The sequence below is a fragment of the Seriola lalandi genome, unplaced genomic scaffold, assembly GCF_002814215.2.
Source record: "Seriola lalandi dorsalis isolate HSWRI2012SDOR001 ecotype SW California unplaced genomic scaffold, Sedor1 jcf7180002054829, whole genome shotgun sequence".
Classification (NCBI taxonomy): Eukaryota; Metazoa; Chordata; class Actinopteri; order Carangiformes; family Carangidae; genus Seriola; species Seriola lalandi.
Window position 1 is genome coordinate 99,140 of NW_019525382.1, and position 21,568 is coordinate 120,707.

At 40.3% G+C, this 21,568-nt stretch overlaps 1 protein-coding gene across 2 annotated transcripts in view; it reads right to left on the minus strand.

The window, feature by feature from the left end:
• Positions 1–21,568, minus strand: part of LOC111669994 (adhesion G protein-coupled receptor D2) — an 86,733-nt gene that overhangs the window by 9,150 nt on the left and 56,015 nt on the right. Inside the window, exon 24 of one of the 2 annotated variants that reach the window (XM_023426520.2) lies at positions 8,559–8,641. The exons of the other annotated variant lie outside the window; for it this stretch is intronic. Coding sequence (XP_023282288.1) covers positions 8,559–8,641 — 83 coding nt within the window. The remainder of the gene's footprint in view (positions 1–8,558; positions 8,642–21,568) is intronic. 2 annotated transcript variants of the gene reach the window in all.

Sequence of the window (21,568 nt, forward strand, 5' to 3'; positions counted from 1 at the left end):
GGGGGGGTCTGTTAAGTTTTGTGGAGAGCGGAAAACGCAAATAATGTCACAAGAGTGTGATTACTCTTTTTTGTGTTTTTTTGGATAAAAGGGGCTGTTTTACAGTTAAGTAAAGTTGAGTTTATTTTGTGGATATATTTCACTCTGTGTGCAAAAATGCAAAAAGAGAGTTGAAGTTGCACAATTTTTGTGACTATTTCTTTTAGCGACAGAGCAAGAAGGAGTAGGAGTGGGAGAAAGGGATTTTGTTCAGAGTAATGACACTAGGCTCCATAGCATCCTGCATTATCAGAACTGGGGTCACACCTAGGGAAGGATGACGGTAGATGAGGTAGGGACCACTATCCCCCTCTCCTGACCTGCATTCAGACATAAACAGGAAATTACCCACAGGAAGGAAGTCATATTTTTTGCAGCTGTGTCCTGGACGAGAGCCGCATTGTGCGAGAGCTGCAATTTTAATGTATGTGATTAACTCATATTCATACATATATTGTATAAAATGTCTGAAGACTCCATTCAGTATCGCACACAACAAAATGACAGGCAGACTGAGGGCAGTGTTTATGTTTTGAATGAAAACTGCTGTCATTGTCTTTTCGTGTCACCATTAAAATGGCCTTTTCCTGCACCAGCCACAGATGAACCTTTTTGTCTCTTTGTTTTTGTTCTTGGATGAAGATCAAAGAAGCTGGTCCAGACTCAGGGCTTGTGATCTGTCAGGGTGCAGGGATTTATATGGCACTTGCATCCTATGATACTCATCACATCTGCAAGTCACAGCGATGAATCAGATTGGCAGGCTGCACAGCATTACATATACATACGCTGGTCCGTGAGGCAATACATTCTAGTTTTCAAGCAAAGGTGTTTTGTATTGTTAAAAAATATAGTTGCTCTAGATGGGGTCTTCATCTCTTCGTTAGAGTTATTTCACTCATCAGTGCAATACCACAGAGATGTACCCACAGGGGCGAGCACGCTTTTGAACACACAGATAAAGAGACTTGATCAATTTCTCAGTCTGCCAGAAGGGTGGTTAAACTATGCTGAGTGGTGGAGGCTGAGGGTGGTGGGGGAGGCAGTCCAGAGCCCTACAGGAAGTGATTTAATGTCCAAAAAGACATAAGCTTGTTTTTGCTCTGTCTCTTTCCTGTTGTGTTCTGATAGGGACTTCCTCTCCCCAGGGCGGGTGGATACGGTGTCATCCGTCCATCCATCCATCCCACCAACCCCCACCCACTCACGGCTCACGGAAATATCATTCTGCTGCCATGCCATCCCAGCGAAAAACTCATCGAACTCTTCGGACATCAGCGCAAATGGTCCCAAAGTGGTTGTGTGTGCATGTGTATGTGTATGTGTGTAGCTGGGCAGGGTGGACACATTTTAGAGATTTAGACCAAGACAATGACAAGCAACCAATACCGAAAGGTAAAAGGTCAGAGGTGATAAACCATGAGGAAGAACACGTTCATGTTTGTAAATTTGTGTGCACTGGTGTCCCCATGCATCTGCATGTGTGCGTGTAAGCGTATGAGGAATAACCTGCGTGTGTACTATGTATGGGCCTGGGGAGCCAGAGGGCTCAACCCCAGCCATGGTAACACCAGGATGATCTCTTCCTGTCTGCCTCAGTATCTCTGCGACCAACTCCCTTCCTTTCCGCTAAAATATACACACACACACACACACACACGCAACACACACACACAGTTTGTGTTACCATACTAATGAGCGTTTCATATTGAAGACATTCTGTCTTTATCACTCGCCATGACCCTCACCTAAACACCTAAACCTGAACCGTCTTCCAACACTAATGTAGACTCTTGGTTTTATCTGTTTTTCCAGTGATTGAATCAACACAAATATAATACAGTCCAATACAAATACCACTGACAAATTGCACTAGAGGTGATTTTGATGAACACTTAACAGTACAAAGGCAGTGTTGTATTTGTTGCACTGTTGTACTGGATCACAATACCACACTGTCTCACACACACGCACACACACGCACACACACACACACACACACACACACACACACACACACACACACACTCTAAGGTATTACACCAGTTTTACTCATCAGTGGTACCAGGGGCACAACATACAGAAATTTTGGATTCACTCATATGGATTCACTGAAGTTCCAACTTTCCCATATCCTTTCATAGGTATTTATATAAATATGAACATTTTTATACAACAGTCAATTCATTATTTGTTGACTGGAACACACAGTCCTGTGTTTGGGTTGTCTCAGTCAAGGACAATTAAAGACTCAAACCATTAGGCCAATCCAAATCAGACTGTGTCAAACACATCCTCAACAAGAAATACTAATTAATATTCAAAAGGGGTTTGACTTGAAAATGTTTCCTAAAAACTACAATTAGATGATGATGTCATCTTTTACTATCATCTTCAGCCTGTCATTGATTAAAGAAGATAAAGACAGCTTAGATTAGATCGACATTTTAGCAAGCCATTTTCTGTATAGCTGTGAGAAATAATTTACTGTGTGGGTGTGTATGTAACCAGAGCTCTACCAGCATGTCAGAATGCTTATCTGCTCTTGTCTCTGTTGAACGATTTAACGCCATCACACACAAAAAAACACATACACACACTCAATGACCCACCCTCCAACCTCCTCTCTCTTACTCATTCACCACATCTACGGTAAGAACACACAGCACAGTATTAGCCTCTCTCACAGTCACACACACTCACACACACACACACACACACACACACACACACACACACACACACACACACACACACACAGGGATGCACATGTGCGCACACATTCACCTACAGATGGAGGAAATAAGCTCAGCGCTGCCTGTGTCTGCTAAGGATGTGAGGTGCAGTGATGGCACATTAACGATAGGACCCATGACAGCAGTATGCATCAGCCTCACTGAACAAAGCATGCAGCCAGTTTTTAATTCAATGAGGATTGTTTGAGCGAAACAATGGCTCCTGGCCCCATTGAGGGTTCGGAAAGGGTGAGAAAGGTGAGTTTGTCAGTGGTAGCAGGCTGGTGTTTTTGTGTTTTAGGCTATGGATGATCCCGTGGGTTCAATGGGGTTGTGGATCAGAAATATCATTGTGGCGCAGCAGCATCCGCTGTTTTTCAGGTAACTGAGTGGAACTGAGTAACAATGAGTGGGCAGAGAGGGAAATACTGTCAGACATGCTCTCTATGGAACCATAACTACTATTTGGAGGCATCATGACTCATATATGTTTATATTCTGAGACATTATTTTAAAGGACACTCATAGCATCCTAGAATGAATAAGCAAGCTGTAAAGAGTCTTGCTGGAATGACTTTGGGAAACACTGAGACTGTGAGTGTTGTTTGTGATGATATGGTCATAGCACATCTGACTCACTAGCAGCCCACCCAATATTAATTATGGAACAAATAATTAGCAGCAGACAATAAACACTGAAGTATCACCTGAACAATTAAGCTTTCAGTTTATCATAGCTCATAAAATAAGGTATATGATTTCACAATAACATTTTTACCACTTTAAAATCACCTCTTATAATACCAGAAAACTCAAAGCTACAGGACATTTTTGTGGAATCTGTTCAAAAGGGAGAACACCTCCTTTAAGAACACAAAAAGATATTTATTAAGACTGTGTCAGAGAGATGTTGATCCCATTTTTTGACGGTTTTCTTTTTGAGCATCTAGTGTGTGGCAATGGTGTCAAATCAGATTGTTTTACATTTGATTATCTGACAATATAATCCAGTCCAGCACACAACAGCAATTTCTACAAATAGCAGAAAGATCTTTAACAGACTGCACATGGCTTTAAAGGGTAACAGAAATGTGTGTGATCCCAAAGTAGTCATATAAATGCTCTGTAAATAACACAAACTATAACACAAAATGTCAGTTTATATTTATTTCTTCTCCACCCACACAAATACACTAAATAGAGGGCAAAGCTATGTGGCCTGTGTGTGTATGTCTGTTTTCACTCTAGTATTTGCATTCCTCACAGCCCATTTGGCCTATGCTAATGGAGTCCAGTCATGCAGAGCAGCAGGTCTTAATGAAAAACCTTTGGCTGGTGATCAGTGCTATTGATTAGCCTGAGCCCCAGCTTTAAGCAGGGCTAATTGATCAATCACCACTGGTTGCTTCGGATTAATGGAACATGACTGGTGCTCCCCCAAAGACATATCCACTTCTAATGAAGAGGCCTGAGTGCGTGCATGTGTGTTTGTGTGTGAGGTATGAACATTTACATTGTGTATATGTTTATTTGCACTAGAGTGTGAGGGTACATGAGTGATATTTTCTCTATAGGGAATATACAACATTTCATCACACATCTCCTAAAGTGAAAGTAGAATTGATGTGTTTACAATGTACCCCTGATATACAGGTATATTACAAAAAGCTTGTTAATTACAATATCAAGACCATTTGTCATGAGTAACTTTCCACCCATATGTGTGTTGTAAAAGGGTTCCAACCTGGTTTACAAGTTACAAAATGTTGTTTTAGATGTTTTAGTAGGTATTTTAAAAGCTTTTCATTGTGTTTCATTTTTGAGTGTTTTTTCTTTGTTTAAATAAAGAATAAGTTTACTGTAAGAAGCACTAGGTTTTTAGAGATCCTTCTGTATGAATGTATCCACTGGCAGATTCTTCAATCAAATTTAGGACAATATCTGCTCTAATGGCTCGTGAATTATTTGCTGTTGTGGGGGAACAGTGGAATTACATCCCATCTGTGGGTTAATGTTGTAATATTGTTGTTGCACTGTTGTTAATGAATCCACTGAGTCTTTGCATGTTTGTGTGCGGGTGAGTGACATCGGAAATGACAGAGGAAAGTCAATGACAGACTGATCTGAGTGTGCATCCTGTGTTACCCTGGGTTTCAGGAGAGTTTTTCTATTTTGGTCTCAGGCTTGACTCTTAACTTGGACTTAGGTTTTGACTAAACTCCTGTCTATGTTCATCTGCCTTTGTTCTACAAAAGACTCGTCATGTCGGCTTCAGAGAAAATGATATAAAATACCAGATGAGGAAATTATAAAGAAGGTAAAACCAATAAAATTTATAAAGCAGGTGTATATGTTATGTCTACACTGATAATAATATATATCTGACAGCATTTAGCTTTTTACTACAAATTGGAAAATGGCAAATTGATTTTGATCCACCTCTTTCCTTGTTGACCACAGGTGGAGGAATGTGGTTTTATTGTTTGTCCAGAAAAATTACTGCAGTGTTGTTTGGAGGAACTTTAATCAACAGCCTGTAAAAAATACAATAAAACCTGCCTCACCCTGTTTTAAAGGACTGCTAAGCTACTCAGAAGAAATTTCATTAGTCTGGGTTTCAAAGAAAGGTTTTCGAGTCCCATGCTCTAGCCTAAATGCTGTTCTGGCAGAATTATAATAAGGATATTACAATTTTTTGAATGTTAAGTATAAAACATCAGCTACAAAATCCCCATATCATTTTACGTTTATATTTTATGTAGGCTCGTCCGAAAGCTGACAGACATGACACCAGAAGTACCCCTTCCACGAAGGACTGAAGCACAAAGGCCAAAACAGGAAGCCCCAACAACACCCCAAACGCACGCGTGCGCACACACACACACACACACACACACACACACACACACACACACACACACACACACACACACAAGTTTACAACCCTCCCCTTGAGTGACTGACAGGCTGGCTGGCCAGTGGTGGCTCTGTGGAGGATTTGTGTGTGTATGTGTGCGTGTGAGGGGGTGGACTGAAGGTTCCAGCTGGCCTGTCATGGGACTCCCAATCGCGTGTGAACGGTACTCAGAGGGAGCTGTGGCTAACTGGTCCAAAACTGAAACATTCAGCAGGCTGGAGAGGTCAACTGGGGTAATTTCAACAGGCCAAAACCAGGAATACTGTTTTTTCTATTTTGTGCAACAAACCACAAGAGCCCAGGGTTTTTCTTTTAATTTTGGCTAATTTATACAGTGCTATGTTTCTGATCTGGATAGAAAAAAAATCCAAATAAATTATTATAACGATTCAAAACTTCAAAGTACCCTAGAGTATATAGAAACACACTAAGGACGTGTCATATTTACAAAAAAAAAAGTATTATTAGTATTATACTTTTATTCTGATAGGATGGCAAATCAAAACTGTTTGCAAAAATCTGACTTTCCCAACATTGCAGCTGGGCAAAAGTTAAAAGTCAAAAAATCTCTGGCAACAATATAGCATCATGAATCACACCCAGCTAATAACAATCGCCGCACTTACTAAAACCTTATCTTCAATTGCCATTGGACAGCACAACCTGTCAAGGCAAAGTCTCCAACAGCAACAGCCAACCAGTACTGAGGCTCCGACTCTCGCCTGTGCTGAAACCAAAGGACCGCCCCAGGAACACACACACCATCTCCACCTCCCATCATTTAGTTAACCTTGACCAACTAACCAGCAACACATAAACACTCACACCCTCCTATCCTTTGACTGACTCGCACATTTTGTGGAATGAGACCACACTTCTACCCAATAACCTCTGGTGTGAACTTAATTGTGTATACTCAGGTATTGAGTTTCGGACCATGCCTGGCTCCCATAGCACTCAAAGAGAAACAGACGCAGTGAACTTAACAATGAGTGAGTGAGAGAGCAATAGAGTGAAAGAGAGAGGGAGAGAAACATGGACCACCCAACGGCTGTGAAGAAAAACAAAACGGGGTGGAGAGCAAAGTCAGCTTCGATCACATCGGAGGTAGGACAGTTGGAAGTTGTTGTGCGGTAGCAGTTTGCCAAGGGTGAAAGAGGCAGATAGAAAGTAAAAGTGGAACGCCGAAATAATTTGATCTTGGAGTTTGTGTTTAGCACTATTAGTCTCAAAGCAAAAACACTATAGCTGCTATTTTGTTTAGATAAAGAATCTTGTTTTAATTAAATGATCTTGGAATCATTCTTTATTGAGTCAACATTTTAGTCTCTTTTTCTTAATATTGTTGAAAATTAGCTAGTCTTGTGATTCCCTGTGTTGCCAAGGTGCTGGTACATGAGCAGTGCTTCTCTATCTTGGACTCAGAGCACAGCTGGTTTCACTTGTAATTCAGAGCTCATGAATTGTAAGAAAAAGATAAATTAAATAAACCCTTAACTCCAAACCCCAGTTTAATGTTGTGAAATTAAATGAACATGGCAGTTCAACCAGCCAACTCTATACAAATATTAACTCAATTTTTTCTAACATGATACACACCATGCAGAACAAATGAATTCATTTGATTAATTTATGAGGAAGAATACTAGCGCCAGGATTAAAAATCACTAGATTGGAGACTACAAGAAGTGAGTTTATGACCAGCTTTGAATCACTAGATCAGCTGGAATAAAACCTCAAAAGGTAAAATGATAATATTCCCACCTCTCCTTAACCTTTCAGTGTATTACTCTAAAGCACAAAGGAGGCTTAGGAGACTGAAAGCACCATGTACAAACAAGAAAATGTAATTTCTTATTGAACCAGATATCAAATGTTCTACAATTAGTAATACAAAAGACTGTACATAATATTAAAGTCCCTTGTTGAAGGGGATATGTGGTGATGTGGTTCTACTGCTGGCCACCAGGGGGACAAGGATATGCAGAGATATTCAGTGGAGAGGCAGTGTGAGGGTGTGTGTGTGTGTGTGTGTGTGTGTATGTGTGAGAGAGAGAGAGAGAGAGAGAGAGAGAGAGAGAGAGATAGTGGGAGAGATAAAGTGACCCCTACTAATCCCTATAAGTAGTTTTGCTTTACAAAATTAATTAATTATTTCAAATTATTCATTTTGAAAAACACTGTAAACACTGGTAATCTAAAAAAATAAATAAATAGTTTGGAAAAAGATGAAAGCTTATCTGATGTTGATTGTTTAGTAATTAAAAAGCAACAAATCATATTTTAAAAAGCAATTACTACACTTAATAGTTTCAATAGTATGTATATTATTTAACAATATAAAATTAAATAAATACAAAAATAAAATGGGTCTAAAGATGACTAAAATAATTAGCATCAATAATTCTGAGTGAGTTTGACTTTTTATTTTTCGGATTTTTATTGAAATTAAATTAATATCTAATACTAAAGCATTAAGAAGAATACGACCACAAATAATTACTCTTTACTGAGTACATCTTTTAGAAGGCCAAGATTTGTAGTTTTAATGGTACAAAGGCCTGGTACCAAAGATTAATAATGTTGTTTTTATTTATCTACTACAGTATAAATAGGGGAGAATGACAGGTATTTCTCGTAAATCCTGGAAATTAAGCTTAATCAAACTGAATTGTACTAAATCAGACCTGCTGCTGCTGAATGTGTTAACCCAACACAGTTATAGTTCAACACCTGAGTTCAGTCTGTTTTTGCCCCAAGGTCAAAGATCAAATGCCGCTGTTGACCCCATGCCCTGTTACCCAAAGCTCAAAGTTCCACTGGAGGGACGTATAAACACGGCGGTGTGTGTGTAAGGAGTCAGTTACCTTTCTATGCAGATGAGTGCCTCTAAAGGTTTGGCTCAAGGGGTTTTCTAGTCTCTCTGGAACACAAGGAATGGACAGCTGACCTGAAGACGTACACACAGACACACACACATACACAGTGTTAAATCTGCCAGTCGATGCTGCCAATCGTGCTCAGCTCCATTGAAAAGTAACTGAATACACACATGCACACACACAAGGATATGTGCTTGGAGCAAGTAAGTGAGCAGGGGTATCTTAAAATTTTGTTGCAATGAATAAAAACACATAAAATACTGTTATTTACATATTTGAACTTAATGAGCCATGACAGAATTTTATGCTTCCTTTACAACCCAAATATTTTCCCTGAAAAATCTCAACTTTGTGGGTGTGATTTTACTATTTCATATTTGTAAAAAAGAAAGGAAATGATACAAGTGCCATCCAAGAGTAACATTCAACAGAGGCTAGATGTGGTCTTACTGATTCGTTTACATGTGCTGTATGCCTCCACAAAAACACATGCACTCGGACAAAAGCATCAGTTAAATGCTTAAATTGCTAATATCCTCCTGTAATTTCAGACTCATGACCTCGAAAGGGACCACACCTCATCACTACAATGTTTCCATTTCTAGGAAGTGGGCAAGAAAAGTGCTAGTTAGCAATTTCACTACTTTGTGTCATTGTTCTTCTCCCATACAATCTGTCACTGAAGCATTTAGTATAAATTCCCTTAATAAGTTCCCTTTGAAACTTCTCTATTCAGGATCCACGTTGTAACTAATCATTCTATGATCCAAGAATTTCTCCCATGTATGTGATCTGTAAAATGCACTGATCTGAGCCAATTATAGAAGGAAACAAGACAGAAAATACAAAGGATGGCCCAAAGGTGAAGGATTATAAATTGGAGCCAATTAAAGCAGAATACGAAGAAGGCAAGTCAAGTGTGGCTAATGATACCATATTCATCAACTTCTGACACCCCTTTTCACATTTCAGGCACTTTGCTGTAGCTGTCATCTGGATTGTCTTACAATATCTGAGCATGTAGTGTAAGGGTTGCTCAAGGACAATACAATAGGCCAGAGGACTGTGGATGGACATCGTGGTTACTGCTTGGCTATCTCTAAAATCACAATGCTGCCTTGCTATTATAATGTCAATGAAACATATTTGTGGAACATTTTGATTAGCATCATATGGGTATAGATTTGAGAACTCAAAGTTTATGTTTGATAATAATAACAATAATAAAATTAATAATAATTATTATTGTTATTATTTTTATTACCAGTACATGAACTGAACGACCATGAAGCAGACATTTACATTTTCACAATGCATAACCCTGCCGTAAATAGATTACTATGAAGCACAACGATAGCTAAGTAGTTCTACATACTAATTTGCATCAATCGAATTCTGTTGGCAATTTAACTGAGCTAGTTTGTTGGGTAACATTTACGACCTAATTTTAGCAAATTTATCAGCTAGTTTTTGTCCTCCCCCTCTGTACCAGCTAATTTATTATGTTTCTAGGGTTCTCATAAGAATGTGTAGAATTTGTATTTATTCTATAGTTACATTCAGGTTAAGTTTTATATACAGTATACTGTTGAATGCAGGATGCCTTGAATTTTCTGACACAGCTTGGTAATGTCACCAACTTAAATCCCATTTGCAGAGGCTCTGACTGGGTTGATTGTTTTGATAATCAGGGAAATTGTGCACTAGACCAACAGAATATGATTAAGTAAATGACTGAGAGATCAGGAACTACACAAAATTTTTACATTTCATGGTGAAGAAACTTGATCTTTACATTATTCATGTCCATAGCAGTCTAACAATCTGTATGTTAAACCTCAAAGTTACACACACAGATATATGGACACAATCTCAGTAGGTATATCATTGTCATGAACCAACACGCCCCATCTGTCTGTCTTCCTGCCTGTCTCTCTCCTCTTGTTCAGGGCCTGTCATGACTGCTCTCAGCCGGCCTCCTGTGTCTGGATTAATCTCCCTGGTTGTCTGCTGATCTGAAGGTGGGTCGGCCGCCATCCACCAACACCAAAACTAATTTCACTGTGTCACTGCGTGACACCCCCGCCCACCACCCCCACTGACACCCATGCATGCACACACATTGCAAAATATCTTCATCTGTCTCTGTCTCATCTACATGGAAGAGGGCAGGAGGGCGGGTGACTAGTCCGAAGGAGAAAGGTCAGCCCAATGAAGGAGTTCATCATTCTGAGGTGTCAAAGCCTCTCTTTAGGAGAGCAGATGAAGGGGAGCGGAAGGAGGAGAGGATGGGAGGGAGGAAGGCAGGGAGGGAGGGCGTAACAGTGAAAGAGGAGGGGGTCTGTTTTATGTTTGTCTGGTTATTGGTTATCAGCCAAAAGTTCGTCATGGCCTACAGAGTTGGCTGGAATCCACTGAGCGCAAATCAATCATCATACTGTTTGTGTTTCACCATCACGTGTTGTCTTTGATTGTATCTTAATTATGAGAAAACTGCGTACACACTCTCACACATCTTACTCAGGCCACGACTGGTCATTTGGTGGCTAAAAACACACCAGAGGGTTTATTGAAACACCAGAAGCCGCTAGTCAAATACACATACACACACATTCAGTCATTCAGAAATGATCACACAATGCATCCACCACACTTGATGGCGTCTGGCATGAGGTAAACAGCTTTTAATAGCATCAAACCCACTGCAGTTTGTTTGGGACCATCTGTCCAGTCTATTGTGTTTCTCTGTTGTGACTCTTTGGAAGTTCATCGGATGACAGCTGATGTATGGGTTCTTACAAAGTCCCCAGCCAGGCCCTCGGGATCCTGCCACACTGTTTTCACCCTGTCTTCTATCTATTTCTTCCTCTTTTTCTTCCGCTTTGTCTTGTCATTTTTTTAGTCCCTTTTCTGCTTCACAGAGTATTTTTTTTTAGATCAAGGTGTAGCAGTGTGTATCTTCCAGTGGTGTTATGCCAGTTGAGCAGAAGTAGGCGAGCAGGAAATTGTGTGCGTACATGTGTGTCGGTGTTGATGAGGCAAGCACTGATAGCCAGCACTGATCATTTTAGACAACATAATTGTGATATGAAATGTTCATACCATTTTATCTCTATTTTGTGGCTGGCACTTGTGACTATGTAAATACAACCGATGGTTTCTGAAACACAGAAACATGTAGCATCAAATTTATGAAAGAATTTTCTGCAGTGCAAAGGCGGGAGTGGAATTTCACAAGTGTTGACTATTAATTCCAGGGTTAATTCAGGGCATACACATACAGTAAGTGCAACTTCAAGAATAGGCAGAACTTAATTGGAAGGAAACTTCTACAATACCTTCACTGGCCAAAATCATACCCCCATGTATGCAAATATAATTTGACCACCATCTACACATTTTTCCATCCAACTGAGAATTTTCTGTTGTTTATAGAAAAAACACCAGAGTGAATATTAGGTGGTTCCTTGGGAGGTTGCGGGGCACATTGGAGTTGAGGGGTGGAGGGTGAAAACTGGGTTCAGGAAGTTTTCACTCCTCTCTTCCCAGGGTGCCCCTGGCCTCTCCAACTTCCAGTCAACGGCTGAAAGAAGCCAGATCCAGGCAGGATAATCACCCCCTAATAAGAGGCTATATTGAAAGCAGGCTGGTGTTCATACACTACAAGCTTGAAAGGCGTGCGCGCGCACACACGCATAAAAACACACGTATACATGCATGTACACGTGCAGCTGAATGCACACACATAGTTGGGGCAGGTGTAATTATAGCGCACGATGACACACTTCAGAAAGAAGCAACCGCTCACAATGTGTACACATATGGACAAGCATGTGTACAAAAACTAACACACTCACACGCACATACAAACACACAGACACCCACACCAGACCCAGATCCTTTTTCTTTCCTCTGACTTTAGTCCTCTACCACCATCCTAGTAAAATGTTAGCATATGGCAAAAGATATCAATATTTTCTTGATATATCAATTATCAATTTAGAAAAAGAGAGAACATGATCCCATGGGGCTTGTGTATGTTGGTGTCTGTTTTTGTGTGGCCCTATGAAAGAATATGAGGCTCGGCATAGGAACCCACACTCTCCTACCCACACTCTTAAAACTGAAAGAAGCCTTTGAGGATTCTAAATGAGAAATAACTCTCTATGAAGGTTTTTGATTTTTTTTCTTTTTAATTTCTACCATAGATTTGTTTTTCATTTCACGGTTGTAATATAGTTTTTTGGTTCTCATGAAGTATTAAAAGTGCATCTATCCTTCCTTTGTATCTTTGAACAACTTTTGAATTTTGAGTGCATGTTGGCAGAACCAAAACACTTAGAAACCTCCAAAACAGCTGAAGGAATCTTCCAACCACCAATCTTACATTTCATCAAAGGAAAAATGGTTGAACATCAACCAGTGTGGGTTGTATGTGTAAAAAATGTGGCACGACTGTGCCCTTCTGTTTCATGAATAGTACACCAATAAATAACCATTTGCATTCTTGTGGATTTTTAATTAAGCAGTGTATTTGCTAACACTAACTAAATAAATGAACACAGTCATAACATTTGGGGGTGCTGCTGCTGACACAAAATATTTAAAAACTGATTAATCCAGCAAGGTTTACTTTCCTTGCTTTGAGGCAGCCATTAACTTGTGACTGTATCTGTATGATGCAAGACACATGTGAAATTAAAGCCAATATTAGACTCTGCAGAGCTAACAGTAGGTAACTGTGTTTGAGAGACACTGGTTGTACTGCTTAAGTTTTCAGTATTCTTTTATTTTTTGCTTTATTCTTCTTTCCTCTCCCCGTCTGCCTCCATCTTCTGCAATACCTCTTTTTCACCTTCTCTCTCTCTGCACTCTCCTATGGATCTTTAGCTTGTGTGCACTGATGGGCATGGTGTGCATGCATTTACACAAGATGCAGGTTGTGCATTTCTTTTAGGTAATGATCTCCCACACCTGCGCATCTGCTGCCATTTAATTAGCACTCTGAGGAGGCTCTTTGGGAACAAAAGCAATGTTATTTACAGTACAATGAACGCGTACATACAAATTTGCACAGATCAATAACTGCTGGGGAAAAAAAGATTAATAGGCCACATTTCTTTTAGCTAAGGAAACTAGATAAAAACTAGATACTGAAGTTTAAGTTCAGTTAAAATAAAAATCATTAAAAAATAATTTACTGCACATCAAAAACTTGCCTGCAGTAAAAAGTATGGCTGGGATATTAACCGTGAAAGTATCAAAACTGATATTTAGAACCTCTCTCATCTTGATTAATTCAGTTAAAAAAATACTACCTCGTGTTCAGTTGCATGTCTCCACCACATCCAACTGACATTTGCCCATGTTCACTCAAAGTGAGGCTGGTGATATGGATGACAAGGGCACAAACACTGAGCCTCAGGCCTCGTCCACACAAATATGTTTTAGTTGCAAAACACAACCCTTTTGCTTCATTTACGTCTGGCATCCACCACTGTGCAGTTTTTGAACCCCTAAAATTGAGACTTATGGAAATGCAGCCGGCCCAGTTTTAGTTTGAAACTCTAGGGTTGCGTTGTAGTCTGGATGGTCAGTGTGTTTTGGAGACTAGATGCAAACCCCGACCTTGCCTCCTGATTGGGTCTTATCAGTCGTGACTACCAGACATTGGTGAGTGCAACATGGATAGCGAGGTAACCCCACCAATTAGTTTAATCCCTTGGAACACAATCACATTTACGAGTTTGAAGAGTGCATGGCTCAAAAAAAGAAAAAAAAAATAGAAACAAGCGCCAACGTTATCATTCATTAATTATAATCAAGGTAAAGGTTTGAAATTATTGTGATATGATTTGAAGTCATATCGCCCAGTCTTCAAATCATGTCAGACTCTCAAAGAAAAAACAAATGTTGCCATTTGTTCTTACTCTGTCTCACTCTCAACACTTTGCTTCCCTTGAGTAGGAAGAGAAAGTTTGAGGTTGACAAGGTCGATGAATGAGGTGATGCAGGCATCGCTATGATAAATAATAATTAGCTGTTCTAATTTCTGTCTAGCAAAACATGAGAAAAGCTACCATTATTAACTTTCTTCAGTTCTTGTTACATTTTCCTGCTCCTGTTATGATATGATGAAATCAGTATTAAAACCATATTCTGAGGCAGTTCAAAAAGAGCACACCGCTTTGAATTTACATTAAAAAACTGAAATAAAACCCTCCTCTCAACACAGAAATGCACTGTTCGACTCCCAGTTACAAAATGTACATGCAAGCTTTTATCATCCTCCCAACAAATATATATGCATACTTGTCTTTCATCCATCCTTTCATACACACTCACACACAACACAGCCATTAGTCCAAAGGTACACATCACCCCTGTGGCATAACATACCCAGTGTCCTGCTCTTACACCATCAGCAGCATCAGAGGGAGAATCTATATTCTCCCCTCTGTCTTTTGTTCATTTGAGTGACTACGAGGAGCAGCAGCAGCAGCTGCAGCCTCTCTCCCTGCTCGTGCTCAGCCGAGGGAAGGCAATAGGTTTAGCAGGCGAGGAGGCGAGGCAGATTTATGGCGGTGGAGGTGACCTCTGGGGCCGTAACACAGTGATGGGTGAGTGGCTCTCAACGGTAAGCTACTGGCACTTGACAAAGTGCCCGAAGCAGAATGAATTTACTTCTCTTTTCCTCAATCATCAAGCAGCCACTGCCCTGACCCCCATCCTGACTGCTATAACAAGATCTCCCATCTCACAAGGGCCTGAAAAATTTACTGTCACATCTACTTTTCAATGAGCTCAAGTGAGCACTTCTTTCACCTTCAGCGAAGCAGGTGCCGGAGTGGAGGAGGGCTAACCTACCCCAGTGTGTGTTTGTGTGTGTTTTTTATGTGTTGTGTGTGTGTGTGTGTGTGTGTGTGTGTGTGTGTGTATGTGTGTGTGTGTGAGAGAGAGCAAGAATATACAGAGTAATATGTGTGTACATTTGACCACTTTCTTGCTCCCTTGCTCACCCAAACTCACTGTCTCTCATGCACGCACACACACACACACACACACACACACACACACACACACACACGCTTGAATACAGTACTTGCATAATACACAATCACAGAAACAACAAAGAGAACACAGAATTGTAAGCCCCCGTCGGCATACAGCACCACAGTCTATCCCTTCTCGCATACCCTCAACACACACACACACACACACACACACACACACACACACACACACACACACACACGAGCAGAGAATGAGGCTGCCAGGCAGGGACACAAAGGGCACTGGTATACGGATGTCAGTAGACACCTCTGCCATTTATATTAGAAGTCAATCTACCTTATCACATCCCTTATACACACACACACACACACACACACACACTGGCATACACACCAGGCATTAAGAAGTCTGTGTGTGGGTGTTTGCCAGCTTTCATCAGCTTGATGGCAGTAGAGTTGGACTTAATGATCCTGATATTTTTTTTATATGCAGACGATAAATCTCTGTGCACACACATTCAAATTTCCCCTTTCTTAAACTCTAGTTGCTGAGGTGAAGTCATAGTCGATGTGACAGTGAGGGAAGAAGACCAAACTAAAGATACATCATCAGTAAAAAATAAATAAAAGATAAAATAAAATAAACAAACATGACTTACTTTAATTTAATAAAAATTTGTTTTGTTACTTTTTGAACCAGACAAATAATGAAAAGTCAAACTGTATAATGAAAAAAATCCAGAAAATATGTTTCAACAAAGACTTAAACACACAGGAAGCAGCGCAAAAGAAAGAAAGAAAGGGGGGAAAAAAAACATTACTGTTATCACAGTTTTGTTATTATTATTATTGTTATTACATGAGCATTCAGCGCTCATGGGTTGGACCACACCCATCTTCGAACTTGGCCTTCATTTTGATCTCAACTACACATATGTAAAGTTTCATGACAGTAGGTGTCTCTAGGACCATATTTTGCCAAGATGACACATAGACGCACACAAGGTGAAAACAATAAAATGTTCTTTGATCGACTTATCAAGAGATAAAGAACGTGTGCAACAAGCGAGCAAGAATGAAAGAAATGAATTCTACATGTATTCGTATTTTAAAGTATATGTTTTTGGGCTTTTGTGCCTTTATTGGACAGGATAGTGGAGAGAGACAGGAAATGAGGAGGCAGAGAGGGGGAATGACATGCAGTAAAGGCCGTCCGATGCGGGACTCGAACCGGGGCCAGCTGCAGCGAGGACTGTAGCCTCTACACATGGGGCGCCTGCTTAGACCACTACGCCACACGACGCCCCCATGTATGCGTATTTTATACATTAAAATAAACTGAAGAAACTCAGTAGTAACTCATGATCAGAGCTACAAGAAAAACTGCATGTCTGGCATTACACGGCCTTTCCTCTAGATATCTCAAGATATCTGTACATTCTAAAGAGCGCAGAAAATTTTGTTGTGTTTCCACACAGCCCCACTAGAAAACGACAACATGTTATTACATGATCTGTGTATCATTTTTTGAAACATATGGTCATAGTTGGCTTTTAATCTCGTGTTTTCCCCACAAACAGATACACTGATTTACTATCAAAAAGAGGAAAAAAAGTCGCTGGTGAAGGTTCCACTTGTTTAAATGTTTACTGCATCAAACTGTCCATGGAAATAACAGTTACACTGCCAAATCAATACACCGTACATTGGACAAAGAAAGTTGGTTATGCCAACATTTCATTTTGTCAACTTCCCTCTTTAAAATGTCATAACTAATTCAACCTCTTTTCTTTTATGGGCTGCTCTTTTGCCTACCCTTGCCCACTGGGATAATGTTATCATGATGAACCAATAAAAATCAATGATTAAGCATGTGTAATTTCCCAGAGACGATGTATTAAAATTTATTGTCTCTCTCTCTGGCGAGCCATCACATCAGCCCTGGAGCTGCAGACACTCTGTGGGTTACAACTGAAAATAAAGAAGGGCATTAAAAGCTATTCAATAAGCCACTGTAAAATTGATCAAGCTATAAAAGCTGCTATGCTGCCACCCACCTCCACCCATTCCAAATAGGGGAATGTGGCTGTGGAGGAGTAGGAGAACTGACAGAGAGTAAGGAAAAAGAGAAAGAGAGATAGTAAGATGGAGAAGAGGAGAGAAAAAGAAAAGAAAAAAAAAGAGAAAGTAGAGACCAAAGCTGAGAGAGGAAGGAATTTTTAGGAAGCAGCTGTGATTTGTTTGCTGACACAGCACTCACTGTATAATCACACAGCAGTTCAACAATGCGATTTGCCATGTTGTACTATCATTAAACCATTACACATATTGTAACTCTCCATTCACTGTGAAGAATTTTACAGCACATACCCACACACACACATTCTAATCAAATTACAATATTTCATCAGTATCCATTATTATTAATTTCCTCTCATCTTTATACAGTTTTTTCACTTCAGAGTCAGGTATAGTTTTCTTACAACTCTATAGCTCTGGTGGGATGTCATCATAAATGTGTGTCCTTCCAACTAATCCCTGACCTGCCTATTATTCTCTTTATGCTTACCGCAGTTATTGAATTAGCAGGTATTATGCTTTATTTTGGCCTCTAGTCTGAGGGCGGAGGCACTAAATGTCATGGCTTCTCTGTGTACCAGGTTTTATCCAGGTTTTGTTTGTTGCTTTTGTCAATTCTTGAGATAATGTGAGTCCACTGTGCATAGGCTGACTATGCAACAGTGAATTTTTGGATTCCACCACTAGGAGGCGCTAAGGTCGGACATTTCCTCTGCTTTAATGCATTGATTTGTGATTTTGATTGTGAAGTGCTTTCATCCTCAGGGGCCAAAAGACTGTAAAAGGAGGGAAAACACTAGTAAAATTTGAATACTGCTGGGAAATGTTCATAGCCTCCCACTTTAGGACTGTGATACAAACACCTGGCACTACGATAAAGTCCGTCAGGTGTTATGTTCAATTACGGAAAAAAACAAAAAGAGAAAGTTCATATTTATAAAGACAATTTCCATCTCATCAGTTTCTCCCACCAAAAACCAATCTAGGCCAAGTGAGGTCCACACATCAGGTCACTGAAAAAGAAAGATGTCCAAAGTCTCCAACCAACTTCAATAAGTGCAGGAAACTCTGAAAGAAATGAAATCTGAAAAAATACTATACAACAAGCCCTGGAGGTTTATTGTTTGATAAACTATATGGACAGTATGCCACTTGGGCCTTTCTATTGCCATCTCAGAAAAAGGAAAAAAAAAAGATTACAAGAAATAAGAAAATTCCAGAGGCAAAGAGCGGTGCTGTCGGCTGGATCAGTGGAAGTGGCTTGGCAAATGGCGTTTTTCTTTTAACTTTCAATTCTCCTAAGCATGCGTGCTTCACAGCCCCTAGGGCTATTGCCTTTCTCAATCTGTCCCTGGAGAGGCAGGAGTTATGGTCCCTGTCGATTGAGGAGAAAGGGATGTTATTCCCCTGTCACCCCCTGGTCGCGCCGCCATCCTCCCTGCCCTGATCTACGGCCTAACTCCCCCCTTTACCCCTTTACCACCCTCCCTCTTCCCCACTTTGCTTTGTCGTAAGCTGCCGACTATGTCGTTGCCATGGGCTGTTGAGATGAGGACGAGGAAAAAATGTTCTGGGGGGGAAGGGGTGGAGGTGCTGATATTGGTTTAGAGGAGTTGTTGGCAGCTGCACGATGGTAGTAGTGGCGAATGCTTTAGTACTGTGTTAACACACTTGCAGAAAATTGGTGTTTGTGTGAGCGAGAGTAAAAATACAGCTGGGGGATAAGAAGCAGGACATTTTGTGATTTTGGCTGAAGTATTTTAATATAAAAGTATTTTGTAGTCCGGCTTCATACAATGGATATTTAGTAAGATAGAGTGTAGGGTCCCCTTGCTGCAGACGGGGGTGATGTCGTGAGATGGGGGAGCAGTACAATGAGACAGCTTTGCCCAGGGGAGGTGACCTGCCCCACAGCGCATGTAGGTCTTTGACTGACACCCTTGATAGGGGAGCAATGACAGGGTTAAACATGAAAGGTAGTTAGCTAACAGTAGTGTGTGATCAAAGGTGTGGTGATTGCTAAACTCTGTGTCACAGGAGTCCCTGTAGGTTTGGTTTCATTACGGGGAGCTGACTGCTACAACCAAATTATATCCATCCAATATTTTCAAATATCTCGTACAGTCCCACAGTTTGATTTTAATCTTATGTGGTTTCAACTTCATGACAACGTTGTCTTTCATTTCATGTGGTGGATCTTCAATTTTTGGAAACTTTTTTTTTTTTTTTTTTTTTTTAATGTTTTGTTTATTTAGACAATAGGAAAGCTGAGTGGAGAAAACAAAGAGGCAGACACAGAGGAGGATGTTTTAGTGGGATTCAGGCCTTCATCAGCAGGTTTACATGTAGTTCAAGATGGGGGCATTAACCACTCTAACGTCTCTGGATACATACCAATAACAATCCTTCAAGAGACAAAAGCCTGGCTGTAACATATTGAAATTTGTCTTGACAAGTTTGCATGCATGTTCAAATATATTTCTGTGAGATATAAGTTTGATTCGCGGTTTCTAAAAAGCTCCTATGGAGAAAATATCTCACGAAACTATCAAGATTCAACAAACTGCAGGCCCCCTTAAACCACCAACACCACCAATGAATATCAGCACAGGCATCAGTACACCTGACACATGCTCAACAGAGAACTTCCAGACCTCGGAGTGCTCAGCCCCATTTCCATAGTGGTCAGCACTCAGCCTCTTTTAGGTACAACTGCACCTTAGGCAAATCCTGAGTTTGTGAGGGTCTCTCTGGGTGAGGGAATAAATAAATAAGCAGATAAATAGATGAATAACCCAGAGGAATGGGAGCCCATGCGGCTTGGCCATCCATCATATATCCTATTACCACGCACTCAGCGGCACCTGCAGTATATATAATGCAGTCAACCTCCGTAAGCAGATACAAATTCAACTCTTTTCCTCCTCAATTTGTTATATCTGACAACAACACAGCTTGTGCCTTGTTGTTTCTTTGAATTATGAATAGATTCCCTTCACCAGACTTTCGCCTGTGCGTGATAGCGTAGCGCTGTTATGCAGAACAGCTGCTGAAAACAAATTCGAGAAGCCTGGTAAGCTTTGTAGCGGCTGGGCGAATATGCATAAACAGTTGCGCTTAAAGCCACTTAAGAACAACCAAATGGGCTCAATATTTCATCTTTGGATTTGTTTCATTGGGTGTGATGAATATGAAATGCCAGAATGTAGTATGACTGCAGGCAATGCAGTTGTTTAAGTGTTTCAAATGATCTAAGAATGATTTTGAGATTTTTCACACAACAGTGAGAAATAGTAGAAGTGCTTTAACTGACAATTTAAATCTTAATTCCTGTCACCAAGTCCTTTTCCTCATTTAGCCATGATATTTGGACCCCAAAATATCACAAATGTCATTCACAAACCGAGAATAAAGGGAATGGAAGGAAACTGGATCAGAGGGAGCAGAAGAAAGAAAGAAAAGCTAGCGAGTAAATACAAATTAACAAATCAGATCCAAGAGTAAGACAGAAAGTGAGAGAGACCAAGTGGGAGAGAGGAAGAGGAATGTAAATATATGGCAAACCGATAGCACATTTTGACCGCTGCGTGTTTGTTTGGGTATTTACACTGTGAGGCTACAATCAAGTCCTGAAAGCTTCAGCCCACATGACCATAGCCCATTTCAGGGCCACACATCCTCTCAACAGCCAAGCCCTGATACACACACACACACACACACACACACACACACACACACACACACACACACACACACACACACACACAAAAACCTCCAAAGTCATATCCACTTATTTGTCCATTACTTCAAAATACAAAAATGATGCAGGGAAAATGCATCAAATTTAATTTGTGCACACAGAGAGAGGGCAGGATAAGACAAGCTTTGAGGAAGTGATTTTTT